Genomic DNA, 12,500 nt, shown 5'->3' with positions numbered 1-12,500 from the left:
CGTCTGCCTCTGCTATTATTACGATGAGCGTAGCCTGAATACAAACGCACCAGATTCCAAATGTTACTGGGATTGTGTAGGGCTTTTAAATGTTAAACATGCTAAGTGGTAGCCTATGTTTATATGTAAATTCATGGCCAACTGATACTGAACTCTGAAGTGAGAAAACATCTTTTCCTGATTGAAACTGTAAGATACGTTCTAGCGAGAGATATCTAATACAGGGGAGGTAGTATAATAATTAGCACTGCCACCGCTGGTGTCTGAGGGTGCCTGCTCGAGTCAAGTGTGGGTCCTGTGCATTTATATGCAATTGCATACCTGTGCATACTTTGCCAATTTTATGTCCACGGAAGACGCCCAAACATAAAGTCCTGTGCACTTCACAAACATCCATTAGCCTATCAACAAAATAACCCAAATACTGCATGTTTTCAACAAACTTTCAACTGAATGTTATTATCCATGTGGCACAGTTAAGTTCAGTGTTATTTCTATTATGATGCATAATGTGTGCTAGACATGATGAACTAGTAGATAGTTAGAGATGAGCCTGAGTTACTAGCGTCATGACAACAAAATTTTACTTTAATACAGCAACACTTTCTTTTATTTAGACTTGGCAAACAGAACCAAGCTTGCCATGCATTTTACATGGACAGCTAACATAATGTACTGGAACAAATTATTGTCCCCGACTGCTTTCAACTAGTGATAAAGAACTTTATTTGAGAAGCTTTCTATTTACTGTAGGGAGATTTTAGTTCCAGTTGTCAAAAGTGGTGGGGACATGTCCTCAGCGTAAATGACACTTATGCCTTTTCCATAAAGGAGGGGAATTTGAACGGCTTTTATAGTGAGATTTCTTATTTCAAATGTTAGCTTAACAGGCACAGGCGCACTGTTTAGACTGTGGGGGTTTACTTAACGGCCATGGTCGCAAGGCAACAACGCAGAGTGAGGAAGGAAAAAATGGAAAGCTGCTCTCTCACTCACACTGCTCACGGTTTTTTATTCATCATTTTTGTTAATTTGGTATTTGTCGCTCTGCCATAAATGATACAAGCTGCTTGGATAAGGTTTTTACAGAGACAGACGGCAATGCGAGATGAATTTGCAGTTTTGCTTGCAGAGTATACATGCATACCCTCAAGCATGAATTGCCATGTAGCTATCTTCTAGTCACCAGCCTATTTTTAAGATGGTTTGCTCTTCAGAAAATTGCATGTTAATAAACAATTTCACATTTAATGGTGATTTATTTATTGTAGAAGAATTAAGACCCAGCAGCGGCCGTCAGTAGCTCTGGTTTTACATAAGATAGCTTTCACCCCAAGTATGAACGACACTGGAGCTCAGGTGAACCGTACCCCAGACCCCCACATTCTGGAGGACTGGGGTAAGGTCCCTCGGCGCGCAACTAACCAAACTAACGACTCAAACGGACTCCGGTCCGCACCAAAAGCTCTGGTGTGAAGAGAGAGAAAGAGAGACAGACAGACAAACAGACAGAGAGGGCCTTCAGAAGAAACCAACAGCATGGCTTTAAAGGTTGATCTCCCAGTTTCAGAGCAATGCCATCTGAGAACATATTGTGCTTGGGATTGTTTGCTAGCTTTTGCTGCAGGATTTCGCTTAGCATTGATGTTATATTGTTGAGGACAGTTGAGGAAAAGGTGCCCAAAACGTACCCCTGCTAGGGTACCCTAGAAGAGTCCTTTGCCCCTTTTATTTTTGACATTTAGTAGAATTTGACCTCGCTCTGATGGGTCCATGTTGTGGCACATCCAAACATCCAAACATAGCATGCTAAAAGCACTTAACAGCTCTTCATGGTTTTGATCACCATGTCAGGCCCTAACCTTTGCCGCTGACCTAGACCGGAGGTGTGTTGTGTGTGTGTGTGTGTGTGTGTGTGCGTGCGTGTGTGCGTGTGTGCGTGCGTGCGTGCGTGCGTGCGTGCGTGCATGCAAACAGTATATACCCATGGTACTCAGTATGTGAAGGAACATTTCTTGTGGCCCACTTTCACTGTTCAGTGCTAAGGCAGGGACACTTAGCCTGTGTGGGTCTCTATGGTGTTCGGTGTCTCTGAGACGAGAGAGAGAGGAGAGTGGAACTGAGCAGAGGTGAGAAGTAATAGTGAGATCAGGTTATCCTTGCGTGAGAAAAGGATAGACGATGCTCCTTCAAAGTTTTTTCTTGTAAATCAATCTTTTTTTTGTCATGTGCCCTGTCTCTGTGGACTCTTAATGGACTTCCTCTGTCACTTACACACATGCACATGAGCACACACACACACACACACACACATGAACACACACTTTCCTGCTAAAATGCAAACACGAATGCGAAACAGCACAGTTCTAGCCATTATCTATGATTATTTACCTTTCAAAAAATGGTTTACCTTTCAACAGAGAAAACCGGCGAAAAAGCCTCCTTTTTTTTCTGGACCAATCTTTCTTTTTCATTGCCAAACAAACCATTGTCTGTGTAATTGCTCAACTCTGTGTTGTATGAAATGAGTATGCGGGATGCTTGCGACTCACAAGACTAGCCTGCTTGCAGTCTGCCATCAAACCTTGTCAGAGAGATGGGCTCTGCAATACATGGTGACTTGCACGGTTGAATTCAGACAATTCTCATTTTTAATGAAACCATTAGTCTTTTGTGATGTTGTGCTAGACTGTGCAATGGTGTTGATTAGCAAACACCTCATAAGCATCTCACGTCCCATATGTCTTTTTTGGCTATTTTCTCTCTCTCTCTCTCTCTCTCTCTCTCTCTCTCTCTCTCTCTCTTTCTCTCTCTCCATTTCATGTTTTTTCTTCTTTTTCCATTTGCTTTCTGTTCATAACTCAGAGTGGCAAGTCATCAAAGAGTGTAATTTCACAGAGACCCTCTCTATCCATTTTCTTTCCTCCAGACCTAATGTTATCTGAAAACACTGAACTATGTTCCCCCTCTTATTTAGAAATAGAAGAAGAAAGAGAGAGAGAGAGAGAAAGGAGAGGGTATAGTAGTGGGTCAGACAGTGGGAGAGATTGGAGAGGGAGCATGTCGGAACAGAGAAAATTGAGACAGACAGACAGATTTGACTGATAGCACCAGCTGCTACGATCAATGAGGCTTGCATGGCAAGCCGGGCACACGGGCCTCTGGAACGTATTAATTAAACCATTCGGAAAATCCAAGGCAAAAAGCAGATAAAAAAAAAAACCATCATATGAGACTACAGATAGATGAATGGGTGTTTGATCAACATGGCGGGCTGTTCTCTGATCAGTTAAAGCCCCAGCAGCGGATGGCTGCTCCGGCGGTTGTATTCACAAACAGGACATTCAATTAGGGCTTTTTTAATTCCAGACCCTTTTGTCTCTCTGAGGTGCGGAGGAAGCCATTTCATCTTTTGGTGTGTCATCTTTTTTTTTTTTTTTTACGTGTCAGATGTGTAAATGCTAGCGCTTTTATGTTTTCCCAAGGTTGGGAGAACATTAACTAACCTCATTAAAGAGTGAGGCCAAACGTGCACTATTTTATGTTTCAGGGGCAAAGGATTTGCCGCAAGTGCTTATTGCCCGCAAGGTTAACACAAGCGTGTTAATGGGAGGCTAACCTTCAGTCCAAATTACAGCGACTCATTGCAAGCACTGGAAATCTCCCTTTCAAGCAAAAATGAAAACACGATAACATTTGGAAGTGATGGACCTCCTCTAAAACGACGCAGGTCAAGCTAACGACCCAAGTCTGATTTCATTCATTTGAATTTGTATTTTTGTGCCTCAGGGACGATACTCAAAATCCTAGGGAACATATGACCGGAAAAAATATTGTTTTATTTTAGCAACGAGTCAAAAGGTGTTTCCTGTTGCTGCTAGCGAGAAGGATATGTGGTGTGAAGGACTAAGGAGAACAGTTGAGCATGAAACTTGCCTCCCATACCCACTTTAACATCATCATCATGTAATTGTGTTCTCGCGCGTGTGTGTATACCGGAGAAGATACCCACCGGCTATGAAACTCCTCTTATCCCAGAATTCCCAAGCCGTGACGGATGGCTTATTGCTCAAGGAAAATGAACTTCGGAGGAGGAGGGGGGGTGGGGGGGTGGAAAGACAGTCCTGATATGTATTTTAATCTATATTATAATCCTTTCTGGAAATCATTTCTTTTCATCAAGCGATAGAAAAAGACGCTGAGCTAGCGTAGTGATTAGCTTCGTTTACAGGCGGCGGATTGGTGTGCCAGAGCGTGTAATACCCGTAAGACCAGAGGGAGCCGCTCGGCTCGGCGGGCGGGCGGGCGGGCGGGCGGGGAGGGGGACTCGGAGACTCATCCTCACACTTAAACTGGTGCTACATTGGGTTCATCCCTCAGTGCGGCCCACTGGGAATACATGCGCGCTGCGTTCCTATCTCTGGATTCATATCTGGTGTACCGGGCATGACGGGCAGCACGTGCAGCCTGTTATCCTGCCGTCAAAGTGGAGATGAATTTTTCTAGTCGCGAAGTGCGAAGTGGTGGTGTGAATTAGATCTGTCTGCGGCCCTATCTCTCCTTTGTGTGTGCACTGCCCTCGTTGAATTCAATCCTTGCTTCTCCTCTTCACGTGCTTACTCTCTCTCTATATATCTCTCTCTCTGCACACTACACTTTCTTTTCCGCCTGAATTCAATCCCTATTCCCCCCTTTCTCTCTCTCTCTCTCTCTCTCTCTTTCTCTCTCACACTCGATTTCCGTTTATTCACTTTCCCTGAAATTTCTCATTTTTGTCCTCCATGTCTCTTTCTTTCACTCTTTCCATCTCTCTGCCCTTCTCCCTCTCTCTCTCTCTCTCTCTCTCTCTCTCTCTCTCTCTCTCTCTCTCTTTCTCTCTCGCTCGCTCTCTCTTTCCATATCCCCATCCTTCCACTTCAATATTTCTCTCTCAAGTCTTCTCTGGCCCCGCTCTCGGCTCTCCGTGCTCCTCTCCAATTTGGTGCTGTCGGCCGGATGACGCGCCGAGCCTTTGGTCCATCATGCCTGATTTCCTGCCGGTGGGATCAGCGGAGCGGCGCTGGAGCCGGGGAGAGAGAGCCGGCTGGCCGCCGCCGCCACAGAGATGGCAGATGGGCTCCGAGTGGCTGGGAAGCCCCTCCAGCAGGAGACCCAGACTATCAAATTAAATAGTGTGCCAGGCCGTGGCTACATATGAGAATGAATGGCTCGATGTAGCGGTGCCAAAACCTGTTCCTAGGTATTCCCAGAATAACATGTCCGAGGCCTGGTTCACCAAAAGAACGAATAAAAAAAGAAAAAAAAATCCTCTCAGCCTCTTCTCGGTAGTCAGCCATGTTGTTTTTCAGTGTAGCACAAAAGTAATTATCCAGCAGAATGCCAGTGACCTTTGGGAATTGGTCACCATTTACCACCATAGAAGTGAAAAAGCTTCTCTTTCGTAGGAAAAAAAAGACTGCTGTCAAACTCAAAGAAATCCAATATGGGGCTCAGCTGGAATGAGCACAAAATGGCTGAAGTTCCATTCCCTGTGTGAACAATGAATGTCTCCCTGGCTTTGCGTAGCTGGACACACTTGACTCTACTAATGACTGGCTTTGTTGCCATTTGTAGTCAGACAGAGCTAAACCATGTAGTGTTGTTGGGTGTCCAGGAAGTGAGCCCTGGGAAGCAGTGACTCTTGTGTCCCCAGTCAGGGGTGACTTTGGCCCGACCTTCCATCTCCTCTGAAGAGCACTGGTGCATCCTCTCCATACTGGTGCCATGCTGAGCGAGGGGTATGCCATGCCCCCGCCCCCCCCCCCCCCCCCCCCCCCCCCCCCCTCCCTTCACTCCTTATCCGGAGCTGGAATGGGGCGCAAGCCCCCCGTTTGGGGAACATGTGGCTTTGTTTACACAACGACGGCTGTTCCCTTTGCCACGCTCGAGCTGGCCGTCAGAGCCAATTACAGCCACACAAATGAAGACGGAGGAGCACGGGCCACAGATTGGCTGATCGGGGTCCCTCACCGCGGAATGGTTGGTTAGGGGCACCAGTGTCGCCGTGGCGACTCATTAACCCATCACCTTAAAGCACAAGTCGCCTTACTTTTTTTGGGGGGTTTTTGGGAAGGAAAGGGTGAAAGGTTGCGGGACTAGCATGGAGAGATCTGTGGGAGGACTTGCTTGCTTGCGGGGTGGAGGCAGAGTTAGCGTGTGGCCCAGGCAGCTGGGGAGGCTCGAAATGTGATTACACGGTTGCTTGTGCATGTGGAGAAGAACGCGCAATATGTCACCCTAAGATGTCAGATGAACATTCCAGACCCCGCGAGCAAAAAGCTGAAGACAGCGAGGATCTTGCTACATAAAACACAGATGACATCATGTAGCCGTTGTTTGGATGAATCATCAGCATTCCTTGCCTTTGTTTCTTTCTCTCCTCTCTCCTCTCTCCTCTCTCCTCTCTCTCTCTCTCTCTCCCTCTCTCTCTCTCTCTCCCTCTCCCTCTCACTGTCTTTAGGTCAGTCTTTTACTAATGTCTGGCTGTTCAATTGTTGACACCTCCCAGATTGTGAGCGTGTAGCCCTTTTTCCGCTCCAAAAAAAAGCTCTTTGTCTTCCTTAATTATTTTTGGCTGGCGGTTTTGCGAAGCGATAGCGCTGTCACTCGACTGGGGCTGAATGCACGCCATTGATTACGACACTACGGCGGGTAACCTTTCCCATCTCCCCCCAGTCGCAACACCTCTCAAGGCCGTGACAGGTACACCGCAGCGATCGATAGCCGGCAGCGGCACGCAAGGACGCAAAGTGATGTGTCAGGACGGAAAAGTACACGCATGGCCGCGTGCGCACTCACACCCCTATGCGCGTACACGCGCCTATCTTCCTTACTCCTCTCTTGTGTATACACACATACACACACACACACACACGTGTATGATCTGGTCTGTGTTATGCGCACACAGATACACTTACGTGAAGAAATCCATGAGCATCACGTTGTATGCACACGTACAGCACATGCTAATGCTCTGACACACACTCACATCTCATACAGTCACACAGCTTCACACACTATGTACTGCAACTGAAGCCTCTACTTGCAGAAGCACACCATTGATATAAGCCCAAGAACACGGTGCCCTTTCTCTCCTACAGGTGCCTGCTAAAATAAACTCTCTTCCTCATGGTGTCTAATTCCAAGTCAGATATTCAGTCTAATGTCATAATTGTGTGTTTTGGCATGAATCTAGTATTTACTGATGTTTGTAATTTGGTTGCAGTTATTAATAGTTCATATTTCAATAAACGGTTTGCTCTTCGTCTCATTTCAAATGAAATCCTAACACCTCAATTTGAGAGCTGCGAAGTCCATGTCCTCTGAAGGAAATGCAAAAGACGTTCCTACTTGTTCGAGACATTTATTACACAGTGTAAATATTTGACTCCTGTGAGGAGAGTTAGAGCCAATATGGCTTCCCTTTTCTGCTCCCTCTTCATTTTGTGCAAAGGACAGGAGCGACTGGCTCATTACCACCTGTGGGCCCCCATGCTGTGGCTCTCAGGCCCCAGTTATTACATCTCAGCTTCGTCAGGAAACTTGGACTCCCAAAAATTTCGGAGAGTTTGCGGAGTATAGTCTGTGCGCTGTATAGAGTCATTCCACACAGTATTAAGGTTAATGAGACTAACCGCACTGGCTTCTTAATTGCATAGTGTTCAGCTGTGATTCATTGCATTTGGCTCGGTGTGTGTGTGTGTACTTTGTACGACTACAGTTGCCTCTCTGCACCATTAAGTTCGCTGGTTGTTCTTTCTCTCTCTCTCTCTCTCTCTCTCTCTCTCTTTCTCTCTCTCTCTTTCTCTCTCTCTTCGCTCTTACTCTAAATCTCCCAGCTGATTTCTCAGGGCCCCTCCCCTCCCCTCCCTGCCCACTCCCACTCCCAAACTACACCCCGCCCCGGCTCACACCAACATTAAATTAAGCAGTTGACATTTTGTGCACACTGCATCTTGGTGTGTCACCTTGAGCTCCGGCTGCCAAGATCTAAGAGGAGGGCCGGGGGGCGCGCTCTCGCTCGGGCGCCCAGGTCTGGGGCTGACATTTCTGGGTCAGGCTGGGAGGAAGGCAGGCAGGCAGTCAGGCAGGCAGGCAAGGCAAGGCAGCACCTAGCAATTAAAAAGCCAATCGAAGTTGAGCGCGCAGGGAAACGAGGGGGCCGCTAGTCTCCGTGCTGTGGAGGCCATTAGCGTTAATTAGCCCAGTGCTAGCTCCGGCGGTGACATTTCGCTGGATGCGATGCTACAGGCTGAGACTGAGTCGCAAACTGCAGGGCCCAGTGCACAGTGGAGTGGAGTGTGTGTGTGTGTGTGTGTGTGTGTGTTTGTGTGCATATGTGTGTGTGTGTGTGCATATGTGTGTGTGTGTGTGTGAGAGAGGGAGAGAAAGTGAGGGTGACAGACAGAATTGAACTCCATTACAATGCTGGCAGGGGTTCTACACGTCCCTTGCTCCATTGGGTATGATGCTACTACAAACAGACACACACACACACACACACACACACACACACACACAGACACACACACACACACACACACACACACACACACACACACACACACACACACACACAGACACACACACACACACACATACACACACACACACACACACACACACACACACACTCAGTATTTTCAAACCAATGCTAATAATGTACTCTAACTCTGTCCTTGCCTGTGTGCCTGCATTTGAGGCTGTGTATGTGTTTGTGTAGCGGGTACCAGGATCCTCAAATGTGGCTGCGTCTTGTGGGAACTCTAAATGATTCACATGGGTTAAAGCTTAACAGTGGGGAGGAGAGTGGAGGCGTGTGATGCAGATCTATGGGACTGTTCGAGGATCAGTTTTGGTATCATCCCCCCCCCCTTTTTTGCTTCTTTCTCTTAAAGGCGAAGAGGGGAACAAATTAATATTTAAAACCACTTCAAACAAGCAGTCATTAAATATTAAAAATGCAGAGAAACAAGACAAGCCTCTTTTATCATTTGCCTTCCCTTTTTTCCCCCAGCACACACACACATACACACACACACACACACACATTGTTGCTCTCTCTATCTTGCTCACACATGCATGGATGTGCACACACAAACCCACACACACACACACGCACACACGCACACACACACACACACACACACACGCACACACGCACACACACACAGACACACAGACACACAGACACACTGACGCACACAGGCTGCGCGCAGTTAGAGGGAACTCACCCAGAGGGTGAAAACACCCCACCAACCTGCTGTTGATGTGCTCACTTCCGCCGCATCAGCACAATCTTTGCCTCAGAGAGAGAGAGAGAGAGAGAGAGAGAGAGAGAGAGAGAGAGAGAGAGAGGGAGCGAGAGAGAGAGAGAGAGAGAGGGGTGGGGGCTGGGGGGGTTGTGTGGTGGAAAGGGAGGAAAAGCGAGAAAAGAAGAGAGGAGAGAGGAAGTTGGCTTCAATCATCACCCTGTCTGAGAGCTCCTCTGAACCTCACACCTAACCGTCAGCCGTCATCCCCAGCCCGTGGCGTCGGCAGCGCCGCGCGAGAGAGAGAGGCTGTCCTCTCGGTGCTCTCCGCGGGCTCTGCTCTCCCGACGCTCGGCTGAAACGGGCAAATCTTACGACGCGGTGGAAAATGTTACCGAACAAGTGCTCAGTAAGCATTCGGCAGGCTTAGTTATTCTTTTGTTACCTTCCATCTCCTTCGTATCTGAAATCTTTTGCCTTCAGGGTCAGGTTTCTCCGATGTGTCCTCAGAAGGCTGCTGCAGAGCAGGCTGGATGAGGAGTGTGCTGACTTAGCGTGAAAAAGATGGCAAATAGTAATGTATGCCATTAGTCTTGGAAGGCTGTGTGGGGAATAGGGAAGAGGCCCTTAGAGGTGCATTGGCACTGTGTCTGTGAATGCAGTACTGTGTGTGTGTGTGTGTGTGTGTGTGTGTGTGTGTGTGTGTGTGTGTGTGTGTGTGTGTGTGTGTGTGAGAAAGAGAGTTTGGTGTGTGTATGTGTGTGTGTGTGTGTGTGTGTGTGTGTGTGTGTGTGAGAAAGAGAGTTTGGTTGTCGTTGTTAGCTTGTGTGTGTGTGTGTGTGTGTGAGAGAAAGAGAGTTTGGTTGTCGTTGTTGGCTTGTGTGTGTGTGTGTGTGTGTGTGTGTGAGAGAGAGTTTGGTTGTGTGTATGTGTGTGTGTGTGTGTGTGTGTGTGTGTGTGTGTGTGTGTGAGAAAGAGAGTTTGGTTGTGTGTATGTGTGTGTGTGTGTGTGTGTGTGTGTGTGTGTGAAAGAGAGTTTGGTTGTCGTTATTAGCTTGTGTGTGTGTGTGTGTGTGTGTGTGAGAGAAAGAGAGTTTGGTTGTCGTTGTTGGCTTGTGTGTGTGTGTGTGTGTGTGTGTGAGAGAAAGAGAGTTTGGTTGTCGTTGTTGGCTTGTGTGTGTGTGTGTGTGTGTGTGTGTGTGTGTGTGTGTGTGTGTGTGTGTGTGTGTGTGTGTGTGTTCAGATGCTCAGGTATCAATATGAGCACTGAACCATGCGAGCCAACCAGTATAAGCCTAGAAATGTTATGGAATTCAAACACACACACTTTGTGTGTGTGTGTGTGTATCCATGTGTGTGTATGCATGCATGTAATTGACAGTAACAGCCGTGTGAGATTGATGAAAAGGGTGTGGCCTTTTGAAAGCTGCACAGCTGTGCATTGATGCTGTCACTTGGCTCGAGTGCTGTTTAAACATATACATTAATCCAGACGCTCGCCTCTGCAATATTTAAATGCCCTTTTCACTCCTCTCCCCCGGTTATACGTCAGGAAGAGAGATCAGGAATACCGAATATCTCTTTTTGTAATCTCTTCTTTTCTGCGTCCTCTCCTTTCCTCTCTTTGTTCTCCTTTCTTTCTGTCGACTTCTCTCCTCTTCCTCTTCCCCTCTCTCTCTCTCTCTCTTCCTCTTCCCCTCTCTCTCTTGGTCTCACTCAGGGAGTTTTAAAGAAATATCTCCAAAAGCAGTAAATTTAATCAAAGAGAGACGTGATTCGAAATGTCTCGGGTTCCCTCGGGCTCTCTCTCTCTCTCTCTCTCTCTCTCTCTCCTTCCCCACCCCTGTCAATTTTTGCCCGTTCCCCACAAATTCACCGCCCTCTTTCAAATCTGCCATCCTTCATTCGCTTCTCCCATCCTGCATTGTTCCGCCATTCTTCTCTCTCTCTGAATGCTCCACTGTTACATTCTGTTCCATATTAAAGCTCTTTCTACCCTACTCTCCCCATCCAAACCTTTCCTCTCTTCCTTCCTTCTCTCTCTCTCTCTCTCTCTCTCTCTCTCTGCCTCGCTCATCTATTTCTGTGCTCCCATATTAAGTAATAATAAAGTAATAATACCCTTCTCCCCTACAGTAAGTAACATTGCCCCTATGTCTCCACCTCTCTCTCTCTCTCTCTCTCTGTCTCTCTCTCTCTCTCTCTCTCTCTCTCTCTCTCTCTCTCTCTCTCGGCCTCGCACTCTTAGTGTCACTCTCCATACACGTTTAACTAGCATTCCTGTCTCGGTGCTGTACCGACACACTGAGTGCAGAGGTTAATGTGGGCAATCTAATCTGGGGCCCCCATTCCTCCGCATGGCTCTAGCGTCGAGAGATTGGCAATCAGTGCCCGGGATGAGGGGAGCCAAATTAATTACCGGTGCCCATAAATTCAGTGTCATGTCTAATTCGGCTCCCACTAGCCCCCCCCCCCCCCAAGTGTGTCTTCCGCACCCCCTCCCCCCCTTGCTAGGGGATGCTGGGGGGTCCTTCAGGGCACTAATGAGGGGTGCCTCGTTACGCTAACGGCAATTTAGCCCCTCGTAATATTTAGTCAAACATTGGTCCACCGGCCTGGGTTGTAAATCCTAGCGAATATATAGATTTACTGCAGGCAAGGCCCCACGCTAGTTTATCACGGAAGATTATATGGGGGTGCTGAGGTGGGGGAGCACGGGGGAGGTGACTCGGCCTTGAAGTTGTGTGTAACTGTGTGGGTGTGTATCTTGTTATATTTAGTATGCACATGGTGATGGTTGGGGGCTGAAGAGAGATGAGTGTGTGTTTTGTTAGTGCTCTCTCTGTGTGTGTGTGTGTGTGTGTGTGTGTGTGTGTGTGTGTGTGTGTGTTTGTTAGTGATCTGTGTGTGTGTGTGTGTGTGTGTGTGTGTTTTGTTAGTGATCTGTGTGTGTGTGTGTGTGTGTGTGTGTGTGTCTGTGTGTGTCTGTGTGTGTCTGTGTGTGTGTGCGCACACTTGTGTTGACTGAGAGGAGGGACACAGGCACAGAAAAGCGTTCCCCGCTCGAGCAGTGAAAGAAACTAGGGTAAATATTTTGAAGCGCTCTAGTCTCTGGGGGTTAGCGGCTGAGGGAGAAGAAGATGAAAATCTGTCTGCTCGTGTTTTCATCTCCTGCCACTTTCTCCCAGCGTCACTTGGTCTTTTATTTAT

At 47.5% G+C, this 12,500-nt stretch overlaps 1 protein-coding gene across 1 annotated transcript in view; it reads left to right on the top strand.

The window, feature by feature from the left end:
* Positions 1-1,338: 1,338 nt before the first annotated feature.
* Positions 1,339-12,500, top strand: part of LOC105904299 (tetratricopeptide repeat protein 28) — a 103,698-nt gene continuing 92,536 nt past the window's right edge. The window contains 1 exon segment of the mRNA XM_042710510.1: positions 1,339-1,399. Within this exon segment, the coding sequence (XP_042566444.1) occupies positions 1,339-1,399 (61 nt within the window).

The sequence above is a fragment of the Clupea harengus genome, chromosome 18, assembly GCF_900700415.2.
Source record: "Clupea harengus chromosome 18, Ch_v2.0.2, whole genome shotgun sequence".
Taxonomy (NCBI): Eukaryota; Metazoa; Chordata; class Actinopteri; order Clupeiformes; family Clupeidae; genus Clupea; species Clupea harengus.
The sequence above is the reverse complement of the archived record's forward strand: the minus strand, read 5'-3'. Positions and strand labels throughout refer to the sequence as shown.